Below are 19,738 nucleotides of genomic sequence, written 5' to 3'. Positions count from 1 at the left end.
TCATCCTCTAAGAAGGTAAAATGCTGCTTAAGGCTACCCTTATACCTGCCTGTGACACAATCTGAGAGCTCAGTCATGTCTCTCCATTTCTACAGCACACAGGACTCCAAAAGGGTCTCAGTAGAGGCCTGCAAAAGTATTGCATCGGTCATCAAGGGTTGCGAAAGCACCTCACTGAATTCCGCAGAACTGACGACCTGCTTAGCGGTAGAGTAGTCGGAATGTTTAGCCTTGAGTGGTCTGTCTTTATCTCTATCTTTACATTTTTTTAGAATGTCTACAGATTGTTGGCTGACTAACTCCATTTCGGAATGCGAGGACGGAAGATTAAAATACCTGGCTACAAAAAGAACTCTACAACAAATAGTTATCACGTTAAAGAGGGCAAGGAACCAGCAACGGGGACGTCGTGGTCTGGGCCGAAACAAGTGACGCAGTATGAATGGAAGTCTCGGTGTGGGATTTGCTTTCCACAGGCGAGATGATTGTTAACTTTTTCAGACATCAGTTAGTGCAAGAATAAAGGATCTCCAACGGGGTACTTAGCTTTAGATGTTTTCAGTTGTAATTCAAAACTCTGGTAGCGACCGACTGGCGTACTTGCCAGTTTCTGCTAAGGGCACCACAGCAGGAAAGACTGATGTAATGACGTCAGCTGCCTTGCCTTATAGCACTGATGACCTGACATCAGTCAGCAAGCGACAGCAGCAACGCAGAAAAACATGGACTCTGGTATTCGGGCCGGCCGAGGGCTACCACAGCAGTGATAACCCACAGGTGATGACTGCAACAGTGAAACACAAAACATCATCTGTATGTCTCACAATGGAGTCACCTCTGAAAAATACATTAGGTTTTGTGGTGTTACGCCTTACGGGCTTATTTGTTGAGGCACTGCTATAAGTGTTTATGTGCTGTGGCTGTTTTCTGCATTAAGTGTGTTAGTCATTTCCTTTTGGGAGGCTTCTGATTTTTTTGGTAAGTTTCTGGTGAGTGCTTCCGCATACCTGGATTTGTGTGTCATATCCTTATATAGTATGGGAAGTGTGTGTGTGTGTGTGTGTGTGTGTGTGTGTGTGTGTGTGTGTGTGTGTGTGTGTGTGTGTGCTGACAACGTGTTTTGTATTCAATTTGTCCTTATGCGAGAGTCTTGCCTCCAGTTTCACAGTGTAACTGCATCTCTAACAAAGTATTTGTTTCAGGAGTAAGTGGTTGTCAGTATACACGAGACAACTGCTACACTGCCAAACAGTCAAAACTACCTTTGTAAATATTAATCTAACTGTATTTCAGTCCTGCAATGCCTGTTAACCAATTGTGAACAAATTAATGAGTATCTGCTTGTAAGTAATCTTCTGTATTATCATTTTGTATATTTCTCATTGTATTAACTTCTTCTTAATTGTGGAGCTTTTCTCCCCGGGCATCCACTGAAAATGAACCTGGTCCAGCTGGATTTTCCCGGTAAACAAATGTAAAATAAATAAAATGCAAGGCTTAAACTGGAGCAAAGAGAAACAAATTTTAAGCTAACCACTAGTCAGGAAAGCATACAATAAAGCCTTCCACCAGCAAATCCTCAACTCAGTTAGATCAGCACACGTCTGTCACAAGGGTGGAGAAAAGACACATTTTTAATGTAGAATAGCTGGTTTGGATACAAAACGGTAACAAGACTACACAAACTACTTAACAGCAGCCCAATAACTAACAGATGAAATGTATTACAGTACAATTAACTACTTAAAGGAGCAACAGACAGTACATTTTTTTAAACTGCTTAAGTACAGTCACAGTACATAAGAAGAGTTAAAAAAAATGTTTTTTTCTTAGAGCCTTTTTGTGTGCTTCTCAGCTCAGATGAACCAGGTAAACATACTGCTACTAGATGAGCAATTCCTGTCCTCCTAATGTAAAATCACAGTAAAAGGAGTGTCCAGAGTGAAATGCTACCACAAACAAATTTAAAGATAGAGATACGGATACAGCAGTGTACTTTTAACAGCTTACTGAAGTGCTATTACTCAATGAAAGTACTGTGATTTGTATTAATGAGCCACAAGCCATTCAACTGTTCAAAATTTATAAAGGCACTAAAAACAGGATAAGCTGATAAGCCCCTCCAGACAATCAAACTACATGCAGAAATCACAAGTATTTCCCAACCTGAACAGACCAGGCTACCTCCCAGTGCACCAGATTGGAAATCCACTGACCTTTTGATGTAAAAACAAGTGCTTGCTGGAGTGTAAAAATACATTACTTCATCTAACAGCTAGGTAGATTATGATCAAAATAGCAAGTAAATCAGTAGAACAGACAATGAGGGGCAAAATGCACTTTTTCAATGTAAACACAAGGAAATGAAAATAAATAACTCATGATATCAACAGCAGTGCAGAAAAGGAGCTTATTAAGTTCAATTTACAGTAGGGGTGGAAAGCTTAAAATCACCAGGTTTAAAAAGCAGATCTACAAGGTTTAAAAGGCACATAAAGGGGAATGTAGGTGGGAAAAACTACCAGGGAATTACCAGCAGTGCTTTTAGTTTATGCAGGCTTAAAATATTTTTAGAAAAAGCCAAAGACCTAGAAGTTCACTGTGTATGTAAGTATCACTCAAGAAACAATTTAACCAATGAAAAAGCATGTGAAATGCGCGGTCTCAATAATTTACGAACATCTCTCATACAGAACAAAAACAGCAGGCTAAGCAGATTTCGTAAAACAGATTTTCATTAGTTAATGATCAACCCGGAGTGCAACACCAAAGTTTAAGTCCTTCATTCAAACCATACTTGCTCATGCACTCAAGCAGTATCCATTTTACATTATTTATCAGTTGGTCTTCTGCGATGAAAAAGCCACCCATCCTAGCCATAAAATTAACCAATACTGGTTGAGGGCAATTTTATCACTTCTTTAATCTTACATTTTCTGTAGTACATTGATCATCCACTCCTTTTATTCAAAAAAGGCAGAACTGGCACAAGTGGTATGCCTTCATCATACATATCCATCATTTACTAAAAACAATAAATCTTTAAACACCATGAAAAACTCCTGGCTATCTATAAAAAATGTCCATGCCACCATGTTAACACAGATTTAAAAGTCAGTCCCTCAAATCTTATATGGAAAAACAAGGCTATCTACAAATTTAGGGTTATAACTAATTCAAAGGACAATCAATATGCTTGCTTCAGCTATATTATGAAACTCAGAAGTACATCAACAATTCTGTACTGATTTAATCCAACGGTACTTCCTTCTACAATCCCCTAGGATGCTGCCAATATTCTTCTGGACAAATTCTCTTCTGGCTTCACCCCACTTGCTTCCCCAGTCAGTCACACTTCCCCTCCTGAAATAACTCTTCGACCAAGTCCTTTTGGCACTTTCAAAAAATTAGAAAATACCAGTCTCGTGTCCTGGTAACACCTTTGGATTTCTGCTGAGAAATGTTAAGCCCACTTGGCAAAATCCCTCCCATCAGCACTCTTCATCTACAATCTCTCCACTGGATGTCACCCAAAGGTGAGCACAACAGGTATTATGGTGTTCGTGCATAAAAGTGGTCCCTCTACTCACCCTGGCAGTTACAGGTCTATTAGTCTGACTAGTGTTGGGAGACATAGTAGCTGAACAAACAATGACAAAGATGACCTTTTATCCACGGACACACAGTTCATCTTCATAAAAGGTGTATCATTCCCACTCAACCAGTCTGATTTCTCTAAAAAGGTTACCAAGGCCATGGGTAAGGGACCTACAGACTATTCTATCCACCAGAACCTTGCCACGGCATTCAACACCATCCATCCATGCTGTAACTACTGATAAATTCTATTTCTGTTAAGAAAAACATCACCAATGGTATTATATGTTCAAGGTACTACGGGTAATCTAGTTTGACTGCTCTGTTTGCAGTCATCAGCAAATCATTCTGATACTGAAATTCCCCAGCAAAAGCCACATCAAACAAATGCTTAGTGCATTAATCATGGGCTTATCCTCAATACCAATAAATGCAAAACAGTTTCCTTTGGTAAAATTTAGCATCATTACTGTGCGGTGGTGGTGCTGTGGTAGCATTGTCGCCTCACAGATAGACGTTGTCCTGTTCGATTCTCACCTAGAACATCTTGTGTGTGGAGACATGCGTGAATGGGCATACCTTCGTTGAAGATTGTGCATCAGAGCTGGCAACTCGGCACGTAAAAAATCTACTGCCAATCATTAGCGGACTGGAGTTCCGCTGTGGTGACCCCTAACCGGGAAAAGCCAAAAGACACAACTGTGTACCACACAAATAATATTATCCTTCAAACCCTCATCACTGACTTGAGTATCTACGTTGACAAAAAACATTTCCTTTGACAACCAAGTTTCTATGATAATTAGAAAATCCTACCTTGCACGGCTTATCTGTGGCATCTCCTGAGGGGTGAAAGAAGTTAGTCACACTTCTTTCCTCACTTATTAGGCCCATCATTTAACATAACTGCTCGTTCTGGCACATACCTTGCTAAGCACCTAAACCAACTCTAGACCTCAGCATTTCTACATCAAAAAAATTCAGGCCTCTGTGTCCTTAGCTATTCTGACATTTTAAAAGTCCTATTCCTCTAACTGCTGTTGCAAAGACTCATGAAGGCCTTTTGCTCTGCTTAGTTTTCCATGCTATTAATAAGCCAGTATTATTTGAACTTTTTTTACCTAAACAAATACTGTAAATAAAGCAAATACTCTCTACAAATCTAAAACCTGTATTGCTTTATCAACCACACTAGATGAAGCAAAAGGTACCCAAAACCCAATGTATCCCTCTTTTCTGGAATACGCTGCCCTTAAATGTCAAGCAGAGTACATACTTGGCAATATTTAAAATCAAAATGGTTGACACGATGGGTAAGCACAAATTTTCACCAGGTTAATGTGGGTAAAATTTGCCTGATGGAGGAACATTGCTTTTCCTAGTTGTGAGCTTACTAAGAACTGATGGAACCTAAGATACAGTAGCTTCCAGCTGCAGTTCACTACAAACTGCACTACTGCAATGAATGTCTCAAATTGTGATTGCTAATGTAGCTGCTTAAAAACATTACTGCTATAGTTCGGAACTGATCCAGGCCTAGACTGAAGTGCTAGTCAAACCCGCTAACTGTCTGCACACACAGGGTAGCCACCCCTCTTGTTCCTCCTCTGCTACAGCCTATGCGACCTACCTTTGGCAGAAGTTGTGCCATTGCACAATCTCCAAGCCCTGTTTAAAGACATAAGAAGGATGACATTTGAAACATTGCTTTTGTTTAAAAAACTCTGTAAAGCAAGGTTAATGGAAGAACTTCAAGCGAACAAAATACCTGTTTTACACACTGGAGCAGGTTAAAGTACAACTCAAACACTGACAGAACAAGCTGAAGCAAAGATAGTTTTACCCTTTGTCCTTAGCGTGAACATCAGCCCCATGCTGAAGCAAATAATCCACTACAGCGATTCTGTTGTAGCCAGCAGCAAAATGAAGTGGTGTGGACTGGCGTCCTTCAACATCCCTACAATTTACATTCTGAATTGTACAAAGTTTCTAGAAAAACAAAAAATTTCAATCATTTTATGTTTTAAAAACTTGCACTAACAGGTAACCTAACACTATCATATACAAAGAAACAGGGAAAAAAAAAACTAATAAAAATGTGGTTTCGTTTAAGAGATTAGTGCAATACCACATACAACCAAAAATGATCAGTATCTACCCTGTTCTAGCATTTGATGCTGAAGCGAAAAGGGCAAACACTCATCGACAAAGTTCCAATATTGGCATAAGACAGTACATTACAACTCCACAATTATTTAAAAACTCTAAGACGGACTGGTAAAAACACACTACATTTGAGAAGTTAATTCCCTGATACTAAACAGCTGTTTGAATGCATTGTTACTGCTTTTCTTACATAAGTGTACCATGTCCTGACTGAAATCACTGTTGCAGTATTCCTGACATATGGATGATTCCCACAGCTCGAGGAGGAAAGAAGGGTGGTTAGCTACTGAGTAAAAGAGTTGCCCAGCAGGCCAGACAGAAAGTACAGTTGTGTACACTTACCATAAATGTAGATGTTGGAGTGTATTCACTGCTGCAGTCATTACCTGTGGGTTATCCCTGCTGTGGTAGCCCTTGGCCGGCCTGAATACCAAAGTCAATGTTTTTCTGCGTCGGCTGCTGTCACTTGCAGAGTGACGTCAGATCGTTAGTGCTATAAAGCAAGGCAGCCGACATCATTACATCAGTTTTTCTTGCTCTAACCTGTCAGAAGCACAAGGGAAAAGACAAAAGTGGTCCTGGTGGCTAAGAGCCACCTTGGGAAGCATGTCCCCCCTAGGGGGAGATGTTAAATGGGAGATGGAGGGAGGGAAACTGGGACTGCAACAGTGAATACACTCGAACATCTACATTTATGGTAAGTGTACACAACTGTACCTATGTTCTTTGTGTTTCACTGTTGCAGTCATCACCTGTGGGAGGATTCCCAAAGTTGAGGTAAAGGGTGGAAGGATAGAGAAGCATCCTATGTATTGGTCAGTAGGCCCTACAGAACTGCAGAGGCAAACCCTGCCCTAGACTTAGGTGGTAATGCTTTGTAAAGATATGGACAGAGGTCCAGGTGGCCGCTTCCATGATGTCCCTGGTAGGTACTTCTCTGAGAAAGGCAGTGGAAGTGGAGGCTGTCCTAGTGGAGTGGGTACAGATCGACTTAGGGATGGGCTTCCCATATAGTCTGTAGCAAAAATGGATACAGTGCGAAATCCTTTTGGAGATGGACTTCCCCTCTGCCACTGGGGCAAAGCTTACAAGAAGCTGGTCAGTTTTTCTGAATGGCTTAGTGCAGTCCAGAAGTATCTGAGTTGTCTGTGCACATCTAGTGAGTGTAGAATGCTTTCCCCCTTGTTATGAGGGTTGGGAAAGAAGGTAGGAAGGTGTATGGCCTGGTTAAGGGTCACATCAGATACCACCTTGGGCATAAAGGACGGATTAGTCCTCAGGGAGACTGTTTGCATGGAAAATTATGAAGGGCTCGGCAGCCATGAGAGCTTGAAGTTCTGAGATCCTTCTGGCTGAGGTGATAGCTAGTAGGAAGGCAGTCTTCCAGGAGAGGTATTTCAATTCTGCTGAAGCAGCAGGATCGAAAGGAGGCAATGTTAGTTTTTCAAACACATAAGTCAGGTCCCAGGGTGGAGTAGGAGGCCTTCTGGGAGGCTTGACATTAGAAGCCCCTCTGAGGAATTGCTTAATCAAAGGATGAGAGAAGAGGGGTGGGTCTGAATCATAATGGGCAGAGATAGCCGAGGCATGGATTTTAATAGAGAAGGAGAGGGCACTATTGAACAACTATGCTAAGTTATCCAGGACGAGAGCGATGGAAGGTTGGGAGGTACTGCCTCCTTTTGATTGTTTCCAGGAGCAGAATCTTTTCCATTTTCCCACATAAGATTTTCCTGTGCTGGGCCTTCTAGCCTCTGTGATGATGTCCAGGACCGGTTTGCTTAACAGTGACTTCTTGCTAGTTTTTAGTGTATCAGCCATGCTGAAAATTTGAGAGTCTGTAGGTCTGGGTGCAGTACCTTCCCCCTCTTTTGGGTCAAGAGGTCTGACCTTAGGGGAAGCAGCTTTGGGGGCTGTAAGGTCAAACTGCACAGTACGGGGTACCAATGCTGTCTGGGCCAATCTGGAGTGATGATTATGGCATTTAGTCTCTCCTCTCTTATTATGATCAGAACCTTGGAAATAAGGGGCAGAGGAGGGTAGGCGTACACAAAGAGGGCGCTCCAGGGGAAGGTTAAGGCATCCACCTTCCATGCTAGGAGGCGATACTCAGCGATACAAAACTTGTGCAGCTGGTGGCTGAGGTGCGAGGCAAAGAGGTCCACCTCCGGGGTCCCCCACTCCTGGGTGATTTGCAGAAAGATTTGTCTGTGGAGCTGCCATTCGTGGGGGTCCAGTAAGCCTCTGCTTTGGTGATCTGCCAGTGTGTTGTTGATCCCTGGTAAGTATTGGATAATTAGGTGCAGCCCCCATGGGGGTGGCTGTAAGCCACAGACTCATGGCTAACCTGCACAGGGGGGCAAGATTGGGTGCCCCCCTGCTTGGTGAATTACCACATTACTGTGGTATTGTCTGTTTTTTTTTTAAGGAGGACCCCTGGTCCGAGATGGGGTTTGAAGGAAGTCAGAGCGTTTTGCACTGCCATCATTTCTTTCTGGCTGATGTGCAAGTGAAGTTGCTGGGCATGCCAAAGGCCTTGGGTACACCTGCCTCCTAGGTGAGCACCCCAAGCTATGTCTGAGACATCGGTAGTGATGGTCTGGCCGGAAGGGCAGAGAATGAAGGGAAGACCCTTGTTCATGGCGCAGGCCTCTGCCCACCAGAGAAATTCATCCCTTATGCAAAGGATCAGTGGGAGAGTGGTCTCTATGGAGTGAGAGTGCTGAGACCAAAGGTTCTTTAAGTACCACTGAAGCTTTCTCATATGAAGCATGGCAAGAGGGATGAGAAGGATGCAAGATGCCATGTATCCCAGGGCTTGCATGAACTTCCTTGCAGTGAGGTGACTTCTGGAAGCCAGCTGGGTGAAGTAGAGAGGCAGGAAGCTCTGCTTTTCTGGGGATAGGAAGGCCATTAGGGTTGTTCTGTCTAGCACAGCCACCAGAAAAACAATCTTCCTGGTGGGGTTTTGCTTTGATTTTTTTCTCGTTGATGGTGAACCCTAGGGAAGTTAGGAGTTTTTTGACAAAGAGAAGATCCTGGAGCAACTTTTCTTTGCTGTTTGCCTGAATGAGGCAGTCATCTAGGTAACGGTAAATCTGTATATTTCTGTCTGCAGAATACTATAGCCGGGGTCAAGCATTTGGTGAATACTCTGGGAGCAGTAGATAAGCCAAAGGGCAGTGCAGAGAACTGAAAGTGCTGACTGCCTGCTTTGAATTGCAGGAATTTTCTGCACGATTCCCAGATGGGGAAGTGGAGGTAGACATCTTTTAGGTCTAGTGTGACCAGCCAGGCATTTTGTGCAAGCATAGGCAGGAGTTGCTGCAAGGTTAGCATTTTGAATTGGGGGACCACCAAAGACGTGTTCAGTTTGGATAGATCCAGGATGGGGCACCAAGTGCCCTCCTTTTTGGGAAAAAGGAATAGCCTGAAATAAAAACCTTTTCCTGTTTGATCTGGAGGGACAGGTTAATGCCTCTGCCCACTGGTTTGGGGGGGGGGGGGGGGTCTGGGTATCCTCTTGGAATAGGGAGTTCACTGAAGGAGAATCTGTATCCCTGAGAAATGATTTTTAATACCCACTAGTCCTTGGTTATAGAGACCCAATTGCCCTTGAAGAGGGTGAGCCTTCCTCCTAGTTTTAGATGAGTAAAAGGAGGGAGGAGGGAGAGTCATTGTGAGTGCTTACCATAGAAACTTGGGTTAGAACTCCCTGCCTTAGAGGCAAAGTGGTTCACTGTTTGCTTCTTTGCTGGCCCTGGGATAAGGGCCTGGATGTCCTGTCCCTGTGGGGCTTACTTTGGACCTGTCTGCTGGGCGCAGGGAAGGCCCACTACTTAGAGGGGAAGTTCCTGCTGAATCTGGGTGGTTGAACGTGAAATAAATATTTTACTGTTTGCATAGATTTTGCTTTGTCATCCATCTTTTTAAACACCTCTTCTGCTTTTTCCCCAAACAGGCATTCCTTATCTAGGGGTTCATCAATAAGTTTAGACTTGACATGATCAGGGAGAGGCTGTTCCTTCAGCCATGCATGTCTTCTAATAACAGATCCTGTCACTGCTGCCCTGCTAAAGGCCTCTAGGGTGTCATATCCACATTGTAATGACTGACTGGCCACTTAACCAGCAGGGTGTAGTAATTCTACCAGCTTCTTTCAGTTGGCTCCATCAGGAGAAGTAGCAATCTTCTGTTTTAATTGTTCCAAAGTGTGTTGTTGATACTTTAACATATGGAACTGACAACTGAGTGCTTTGATAGCTAAGGTTGCAGAGGTGTATACTTTTTTACCCCATCTGTTCAGAGCTCTGGAGTCTTTGTCAGAGGGAAGAGGATTCTTGGTAGAACTAGCCTTAGCTCCTTTGGGTCCCTGTGTAATGACCTCGGGTCAGCAGCAAGACTGTACAGGAATTTGTGAGAATCCGGTACTCTGTAGGACCTGTCAGGTTTAGCTGGAGCACGAGGCAGGGCATCAGGGGCTAAACTGGATTCAAGGAAAACTTCATCCACCACTTCTAGAAAAGGGTGGGATGGCCAGGGGTCTGTGCTAGGGCAGGTTCAGAAACTCTAAGTCGTTTCTTTGACTGTGGGTAGTCCTGAGATTCCCACTGAAAATGTTCCCTGAGGGAGTGAAGGGTTTCCCCAAAAAAGAGGTCTTCTGAAGGGGAGGCAGAGGGGATGGATTCCTCTGCATCTGAATTATCATAAGCAGTTAAGGGCTGCTGTTCCTCTTCAAAGGCAGAATAATCAGATTCCTCAGACTCTTGGTCTGACAATTTCTGTAGAAGGAAGCCTTTTCCTTTTTGGAGTGGGGGCCTGAGTACCTCGGATAAAGGAGACGAGATCCTCCGCCATTTTAAGCATTTGAGCTTGGAGTGAGGGAGCAGTATCAAGATGGTGGCTAGAGGTAGATTTCCTAGGAGTAGCCTGGCTTCGAGGCCTGACAGAATTCGTCAGTCTCTGAGAAACAGCAGCCTGGTCGGCTGAGGGCTACCACAGAAGAGAAGACGTCATTTTTTGTCTAGAATCGGTAGTTCGAACGACCTCCTCGGAAGCCTGTGCCTGCATTGCAGCTCCAAACCCAACCGAGGCAGAGACAGCCAAAGACTCGGAAGACAAAGTGGATTTCTGCCACATACCGGGCTCCGAAAGGGTCTCTGCAGAGGCCTGCGTAGAAAGCGAATCGGGCATCAGGGGCTGCGAAAGTGCCTCACTGAATTCCAGAGAACCGACAACTTGCTTAGCGGTAGTGTCATTGGAAGGCTTAGCTTTGTGTGGCATGTCTCTATCTTTACATTTTTTTTTGAAATGTCTGAGGATTGTTGGCCGACAGACACCATATCAGAATAAGACGACAGAATATGAAAATAATTATCTACAAAAAGAGCTCTATGGCAAATGGCTCGCACATTAAAGAGGGTACAGAACCGGCAACGAGGGACATCGTGATCTGGGCCTAAACAAGTGATGCAAGTAAGAATGAAAGCCTTAGTGTGGGATCAGCTTTCCACAAGTGAGACAATTGTTAACTTTTTCAGACGTTGGTTAGAGCAAGAAAAAAAGGGTCCCCAACGGGGTTACTTAGCTTTAGACATTTTCAGTTGAAATTCGACTTCTGGCAGCGACCGGCACTCATGCAAACTGCTTCTGCTACGGGCTCCATGGCAAGAAAGACTGATGTAATGACGTTGGCTGCCTTGCTTTATAGCACTGACGACCTGACATCACTCTGCAAGTGACAGCAGCCAACGCAGAAAAAAGTACAGTTGTGTACACTTACCATAAATGTAGATGTTCGAGTGTATTCACTGCTGCAGTCATTATATTTGGGTTATCTGCCTGTAGGTAGCCCTCAGCCGGCCTGAATATCAAAGTCTTGGGTCCTGCTTTGGATGCTCACTCTTCTTACATGACGTCTGGTCGTCAGGGGTATAAAGCATGCAGCCGACGCCATTACATCAGTTTTTCTTGCCCAAGATGCCAGGTGCCCCCATAATGGGAAGCAATTATATTTATATACATACATACATATATATATATATATATATATATATATATATATATATATATACACACACATATATATATATATACACATATATATATATATATATATATATACATATATATATATATATATATATATATATATACACACACACACACACACACACACATATATATACATATATATATATATATATATATATCTAAGGTTACACCTCCAACAAAAAGCAAATACAGCAGAAAGCTGAAATGCACTAAACCAGAAGAAAAGGTATAGCCAAGAGAAGTCAGGGGGCTGGAGGGAGGGTAACCAGGACTGCAACAGTGAATATATTCGAACATATACATTTATGGTAAGTGTACACAACTGTACTATGTTCTTCGTGTTCCATTGTTGCAGTCATTACATTTGGGTAGATTCCCAAAGCTAAGGAAGGGAGGAGGCAGTTCGAGAGCAGTAGGACCAGCTATTAAGCCCTGCAAGACTGCAGTGGCAAAACCAGCTCTGGATTTAGAAAAAAAATAGGCAAGTGGTAATGCTTGGTGAAGATATGTTATGAACTCCAGGTAGCAGCTTCTAGGATGTCCCTGGTAGGGACACCTCTGAGAAAGGCTGTAGAAGTAGACGCAGCCCTGGTGGAATGTGATCTTATCCCCTGAGGAGTAGGTTTTCCATGGTGCTTATAGCAGAAAAGAATGCAATGGCCTATCCACTTAGAAATGGCTTGCTTTGAAATGGCCTTCCCCTCTGCCCCAGCAGTAAAGGCAACCGACAGTTGTTCAGTTTTTCTGAGAGGCATACTCCTGTCCAAATAAAATCTAAGTTTGTCTATGCACGTCCAAAGAGTGCAGAATTCGTTCTCCTTTGTTCTGTGGATTAGGAAAAAAGGTTGGCAAATGAATGGACTGATTAAGGGCCACACTGGATATCACCTTGGGCATAAAGAAAGGGTTGGCCCTGAGGGACACCCTGTCTGCATGGAAGATGATGAAGGGCTCCACTGCCATGAGGGCCTGTAATTCAGACATTCTTCTTGCTGAGGTGATGACTAGAAGGAAGGCTGTTTTCCAAAAAAGGAATTTCAACTCTGCAGGTGCAGCTGGCTCAAAAGGAGGTAGAGTGATCTTTTCCAATAAAAAATTAAGGTCCCAGGCTGGAGTAGCGGCTCTCCTGGGTGGCCTTAAATTTTTGGCCCCTCTGAGGAATTGTTTCAGCAGGGGGTGACAGAAGAGTGGTGGCTCAGTATTATAATGTGCTGAAATGGCTGAGGCATGAATTTTAACTGATGAGAAGGAAAGGCCCTTGTGGAGCATTTCTGTTAAGTATTGAAGAATATGTGGTAAGCTGGGCACTGTTATGCCCATCACTTGAGTCTGGCTCCAGGAACAGTATCATTTCCACTTTTCAGCATAGGATTTTCTAGTACTAGGCCTCCTTGCCTGAGGGATGCTATTGGAGAGCTCAGGTAATTAGCCAGGCTGCAAGGTTCAGTGTTTGAAGCTGGGGGTGCAGAATCTGGCCCTCCTGCTGGGGCTGCAGGGAACGGGTCTGAGGCAGATGCCATGGTTCCAGCAGTGACATATTGCGCAAGAGAAGGTACCAGTGCTGGCGTGGCCAGTTTGGAGCAATCAGTATTGTCCTTGGTTTGTCCTGTTTGATCTTCAGTAGAACTTTCGAGAGGAGAGGCAGAGGGGGAAAGGCATTAACTGAGAGGCTTTTCCAGGTGAAGGACAAGGCATCCACTTTCCAAGCTTGTCTGTGGGGAGTCCTTTTGCAGATTTTGTCCAACTGGTAGTTGTGAGGGAGGCAAACAGGTCTTTCTCTGGGTTCCCTCACTTGTTTCTCAAAATGTTGAATGTATTTGGTTCCAGTTTTCACTCGTGGTAACATGACATTTCTGCTTAGGTCGTCTGCCAGTGAATTTAGTTTGCCTGGCAGGAACTGAGCTTGTAGGTGCACTTGGTAGCTCAAGGCTGTGTTCCACAGAGCCATGGCTAGTCTGCAGAGAGGGTACGTGTGGGTTCCCCCCTGCTTGTTTATGTACCACACAACAGTGATGTTGTCTGTCTTTACCAATAATTGTCCTGGAAGAATGCGGTCCTTGAAGGCTGTCAGAGAATTCTGTACAGCTAACATTTCTTTTTGCTTGATATGCAGGTGCATTTCACTCTGGTTCCATTTGACCTGAATGCACTGCCCTGCCAAGTGAGCCCCCCATGCATAGTCTGATGCATCTGTTGTTAGGATTTGGGCAGCAGAGGGTAGAGTGAATGGCAGTCCCTTATTGTGGTAGCAGGCCTCTCCCCACCAAAGGAACTGTGTCTTTATACAAGGAATGATAGGAATCATTGATTCCAGGTCTTGAGAATGTTGACACCACAGGCTTTTTAGATATCATTGTAGTTTCCTCATATGCAGTCTTGCATATGGAATTAGTAGGATGCAAGAGGCCATGAATCCAATGGCTTGCAGGATTTTCCTTGCAGATAGCTGGGTCTTTGTGGCCAGTAGTTTGAAGTAGACTGTCAAATAAACTTGTTTCTCTGGTGTGAAGTAAGCCATCTGGTAAGTTGTGTTCAAGCTTGCTCCCAGGAGAACAATTTGTTGGCAAGGTACTAGATGAGATTTATTTTCGTTTATGGTGTACCCCAGTGAGGTTAGTAGTTTCTTTACAAATGCCAGATGATTTAGTAGCAAGTCCCGGCTTTCTGCCTGAATTAAACAATCATCCAGGTTTGGGTACATTTGAATATTTCTTTGCCTACAAAATGCAATGACTGGAGCTAGGCACTTTGTTAATACCCTGGGCACAGTAGAAAGCCAAAGGGAAGTGCAAGGAACTGATCATGCCTGTAGCCTGCTCTGAAGCATAGGTATTTCCTGCAAGATTCCCTTACTGGAATGTGCAGATAAGCTTCCTTTTAAGTCCAAAGTTGCCAACCAGGCATGTTTGCCTAGCACAGGAAGCAGCTGATGAAGAGTTAGCATTTTGAATTTTGGGATTAACAAAAAGGTGTTCAGAGTAGAGAGGTCCAAGATAGGATGCCAGGAGCTGTCTTTTCTGGGTACCAGGAAAAGTCTTGAGTAAAAACCTTGTCCCCTTTCTTCTGCTGGGACAGGTTGAATAGCCTTGATACTTAGAAGAGCGAGAACCTGCTGTTGAGCCTCTGCCCACTGATTTGGGGGTAGGTCGGGCCAACTGTTTGGGGTTGGTAAGGTGTGAAAGTGGAATCTGTATCCTTGGGAAACTATATTTAAAACCCATTTGTCCTGGGTAATGAGTTCCCAGTTTTTTGAATGCAGGGTGATCTTTCCCCCTAACGGAGCAGTCAGGTGAGCAGGGCTTTTAAGGTTAAGTCACTGTGACAGTTTTCCATAGGGAGGTGTCTTAGTACTACCAGCTTTGGAAGTGGGAGCCCCCCCCCCCTGCTTAGGACTGTGAGTACTTAGAGACTGTAGCATATGTGGTCTGCTGTTCCTGGGTTTGGACTGAAGGCCTGGAAGAGACAGGAAAGGACCAATTCTTAGAAGGCCAATGTCTACTAAATCTGGGAGGCTGTGCTTGCAGAAAATCTTTTAACAGTTTGCATAGATTTAGCTTTTTCGTCTATCTTTTTAAGTACTTCTTCTGCTTTGTTGCCAAACAGGTGGTCTTGGTTTAAGGGAGCATCCAGTAATTTAGCTTTAACATGATCTGGCAAATTATGCTCCTTAAGCCAAGCATGCCTTCAAAGAACAGACCCAGTGAGAGCAGCCCTGTAAGATGCTTCTAAAGAGTCAAAAACACATTGCAAAGTATGTTTACCAACTTGTACAGCAGAATGCATTCAATCCTGTAATTCTTTAATTTTCAGCACAGTCAGGAATCAACATAATTTTCTGTTTAAGTAGTCCAATAATATGCTGCTGATACTTTAACATAAGAAACTGGCAGTTTAAGGCCCTAATGGGCAAAGTAGCAGAAGTGTATACCTTCTTACCCCATCTGTCCAAGGCCTGGGAATCTCTATCAGAGGGGGTAGGGTTTTTGGCAGTAGCAGCCTTAATGCCTTTAGGTCCCTGTGAAATGGTCTCTGGGTCTGCAGTAGGATTCTGGAAAAGGAACTTGTGAGAGTAAGGTACTCTAATACCTGTCAGGTTTCCTGGGAGCAGGAAGTAAAGTGTCTGGGGCCAAGCTACATTCCAGGAAGGCATCATCTACAATGTCCAGGACAGGAGGGATAGCTAAAGGTCTGTGTTGAGGTAGGAGTAAGAATTCCCTAAGCCTCTTTTAGGAGTCAGAGTAATCCTGGCTTTCCCAGCTGAAATGCTCCCTAAGAGCGTGCAAGGTTTCACCAAAAGAAAAATCTTCTGGAAGGGAAGCAGAGGGAATAGTGTCCTCTGCATCAGAATCCACATAGGTAGATAAGGGCAAATCCTGGTAATCAGAAAAAAAAGAAATTTCAGAATCCTGATCAGAAGAATCAGAAGGAAAATCAGTTCTAGGTCTTTTAGGGGGAGAAGTCTGGCTTCCCCTAATTAAAGTAATAAGGTCTTCAGCCATTCTTATTTGTTTTTTAGGCATATGGGCCTGACCATGCAGTTTGGACGTCTGTTTTCTAGGCGTGGGCCGAGTTTTAGGCCTTGAAGAAGAAGATGGCGTCTGTTTGAAATGCAAGTCTGTAGGCCTGAATACACCCTCAGAAGCCGGTGTCTGCACAGCAGCTCCGGACCCATCCAAGGTAGAGACATCTGCAGGTTCCACAGCTGAAGCATCTCACAGCATACCGGACTCCGAATGGGTCTCAGTAGAGGCCTGCAAATCTGAAGTAGCGGGTATCAGGGGCTGCAAAAGCATCTCACTGAGTACTGGCGAACTGGCGACTAGCTTACCGGAAGCGTCGTCGGCAGCTTTGGACCTACACGGTCTCTATCTTTATGTTTTTTCGGAATAACGGTAGTCAGATGGCTTATCGAAGTCATTTCTGGATAATTAAACAGAGTATCGAAATAGTTTAATGCAAAAATGAACAGACAAATAGTTCGAGGATTGAATAAGGCACAAAACCAACAGCAAGGGATGTCGTGGTCTGGGCTGAGGTAAGGAATGCAGTACGATTGAAAATCTTTATAAGGTATTTCCTTTCCACAGTTAATACAATTGTTAACTTGTACTGACATCGGTTTACAGCAAGAAAAAGGATCCCCAACAGGGTACTTAGCTTTTTTGAAGACTTCAGTTCTGAAAATTTCAGGAGTCGGCCGACCGGCACTTGTGAACTGCTTCGGGCACCAAGCGGCAAGAAAGACTGATGTAATGGCGTCGGGTGCATGCTTTATACCCCTGATGTTATGGAAGAAGAGACAGCATCCGACACAGGAACCAAGACTTTCATATTCAGGATGGCTGAGGGCTACCTGCAGGCAGATAACCCACATGTAATGACTGCAACAGTGAAACACGAAGAACATCATGGATTTTGGTATTCGGGCTGGCTGAGGGCTACCACAGCAAGGATAACCCACAGATGATGACTGCAACAGTGAAACATGAAGAACATCTGATCAAGCAAAGGCTGCTCTGGACCCCGGGAAAGGATTCCTTTTGTAGTATTTAGTGAAGATGTGTACAGAGGATCAAGTAGCAGCCTCTAAGACAAAACTGGAGTCAATTCCTTTGTGAAATGTCCCTGAGGAAACCACTGCCCTAGTGGAATGTGTTTTAGGGCAACAAGGTTTGGTCTTACCACAGTGTGTGGAAGAGAAAGAAAGCCACAGAAATCCAAGCTGTAACGATTTGTTTGGAGATTGGTTGGTCCAACTTGGAGCTCATAATTGACACAAACAGTCAGTCTTTCTGAAAGACTTAGTTTTGCCCAGATAAAATCAGAACTGCCTGTGAATGCCTAGAGAATGTAAGATCCTCTCCCTCCTGTTTTATGGATTGGGACAGAAAATGGGAAGATGAACAGCCTGATTAAGGGACAGCCCGTTCATTACCTCAGGCATAAAGGATGAATTAGCCTTCAGTCACCCAGTTCTTGTGAAAACTAAGAAATGGGGAAATGGCCATGAGAGCTTGCAACTCAATCTCTCCTAGCAGAAGTGACAGCCAAGAGAAGGATGGCTTTAAAAGTACAGAATTTTAGAGAAGCAGAATATAATGGTTCAAAGGAAGGCAGCTCACACTTTTCTACCACAAAATTAAGATGCCCAGGGGAAGAGATGGACTTACTTGGGTTAAGATGAAGGACTCCCTGAAGAAAAGCTTGACCTCCACCCGAGCCGTAATGGAGGGCTGAGAGGGAGGCAAGTGCTGATAGCAGACAGGTGAGCTTTTATAGAAGAGTAGGCCAAACCTGACAGAAGTTCATAGACGTATTGCAGTACAGCAGGAAGCTGTGTTAAATGTTGGTCTTGACTGCTTTGGATTTATCAATATCAGACTTTCCAGTAGTAGGTCTTCTGGTCTCTTGCAGGACTCTTCATAGATGATGTATCTTTGAGTAATCAAACTCCTATCATCCACAGGATAAGTTTGAGAGATGGAAGACTTGGGTGTAGCTGCAAACTTATTTGCTGAGTTATGAGGTCCAGTTGAAGAGAAATTCTCATGTAATTTCCCTTTCCTTTTATCAGGTGAAATAGTAGAGGAAACCAATGCTGCCTCAGCCAAATTTATACTAGTAAAAAGTGTTTAGGGGCTTCCTTTTCTGCCTCGAGAAAAACTTCTGGAAGAAGAGTCAGAGAACAAAAAGCACAGTGGTACTTCCCCCTATCCACTGGTAGGAAAGGCATCTGTCCTCCAGGGTGTGGGACAAGAGTCACTGGTGCAGAGCTGGGGAAAATAATGGCTGGCAGGTGACACAAAACAGTCTATCTGAGGAATACCTGCACTGAAGAGCAATGGTCTGGAAAACCTCTCTGTTCAAAGTTTATTCATGGTGTCCTCCTGGCAGCAGCTTAAGGAGTCTGACAGCACACTGCCTTGAGAAAGGTATGTGGCTGTGACCGTGATATTCATTTGGGTTGACAAATTCCATGCCTCCAATGATAACCTGCACGGTTGGGAAGACCTGGTGCTTCCCTCTGTACCACATGACTATGGTGTTTGTCTGTGTACTCTAGGAGTGGCCCAGGATTAAAAAGGTGGACAAAAAACTGAACAGCCTGTAGAAGAGCCCTCATTTCCTTCACACTAATATGTTCCTTCCAGAATTGAGGTTGCCATGTTCCCCCTGCACACTGTGTTGACCTGCCAATGTTCTCCACTCCTCACCAGAGTCATCTATGTGAACCTACTCGACAGGAAGAGTTGGTGAGAATGGCAATCAAGGGTTGAGGATGACTTGTCTCTTCCACCAAAGTAGCTCCTTTTTGAGACAAGGTAGGGGGAAGTAAGTGTGTCCAAGGGGTGACGGTGTTAGGACCACACATTTCAGATATCACTGGATTTTCCTCATGTGACATCTGGCCAGGGGGAGCACCGGGATGGGGTCTGCCACGAATCCCAAAGTTCTTAGCATCTCCCTTGCTGAACAATGGGTTGTGGAGGCCAGATTCTGGAAATAACTGGTAAGGCTGAACTCTATCCTGGAGAAGGAAGGCGTGCATTTTCTTTCTCCGGTCTGCAGCCCAAAAAAATACAGGTTCTGTGTAGGGACCATGTAGTATTTTTTTGTGGTTTATAGTAAAACCCAGACCTGTCGTAAGATGGAGGATGACATTAATTGCTAAAGAATTTCTAGAGAGTGCCTGAATCAGTACATCACCCATGTAAGGGAAAGTTTGAATTTTCTGAGTGCGACAGAAACTTACTACTAGAGCTAAACACTCTCAGAGCTGCAGAAAGACCAAAGGCAAAGCAGTAAACTGAAAATGCAAACAGCCAGAGAAAAACATGAGGTATCTCCTTGCAAGGACAACAGGACAAATGGGTATGTGAAGTATGCATCCTTCAGATCAAGTGACACTAAGAAAGCTTGG

The 19,738-nt window shown here is 44.0% G+C and overlaps 1 protein-coding gene across 1 annotated transcript in view; it reads right to left on the bottom strand.

Annotated features, from left to right (window-relative positions):
* Positions 1-19,738, bottom strand: part of TNKS2 (tankyrase 2) — a gene marked incomplete in the record, with an annotated part of 1,900,381 nt that overhangs the window by 1,117,878 nt on the left and 762,765 nt on the right. Inside the window, 1 exon segment of the mRNA XM_044056654.1 lies at positions 5,441-5,586. Within this exon segment, the coding sequence (XP_043912589.1) occupies positions 5,441-5,586 (146 nt within the window).

Source organism: Protopterus annectens, chromosome 14.part0 (assembly GCF_019279795.1).
Source record: "Protopterus annectens isolate FY-2018-M chromosome 14.part0, PAN1.0, whole genome shotgun sequence".
In the NCBI taxonomy this organism is placed as follows: Eukaryota; Metazoa; Chordata; order Ceratodontiformes; family Protopteridae; genus Protopterus; species Protopterus annectens.
This window is presented reverse-complemented; position numbering and strand designations above follow the sequence as displayed.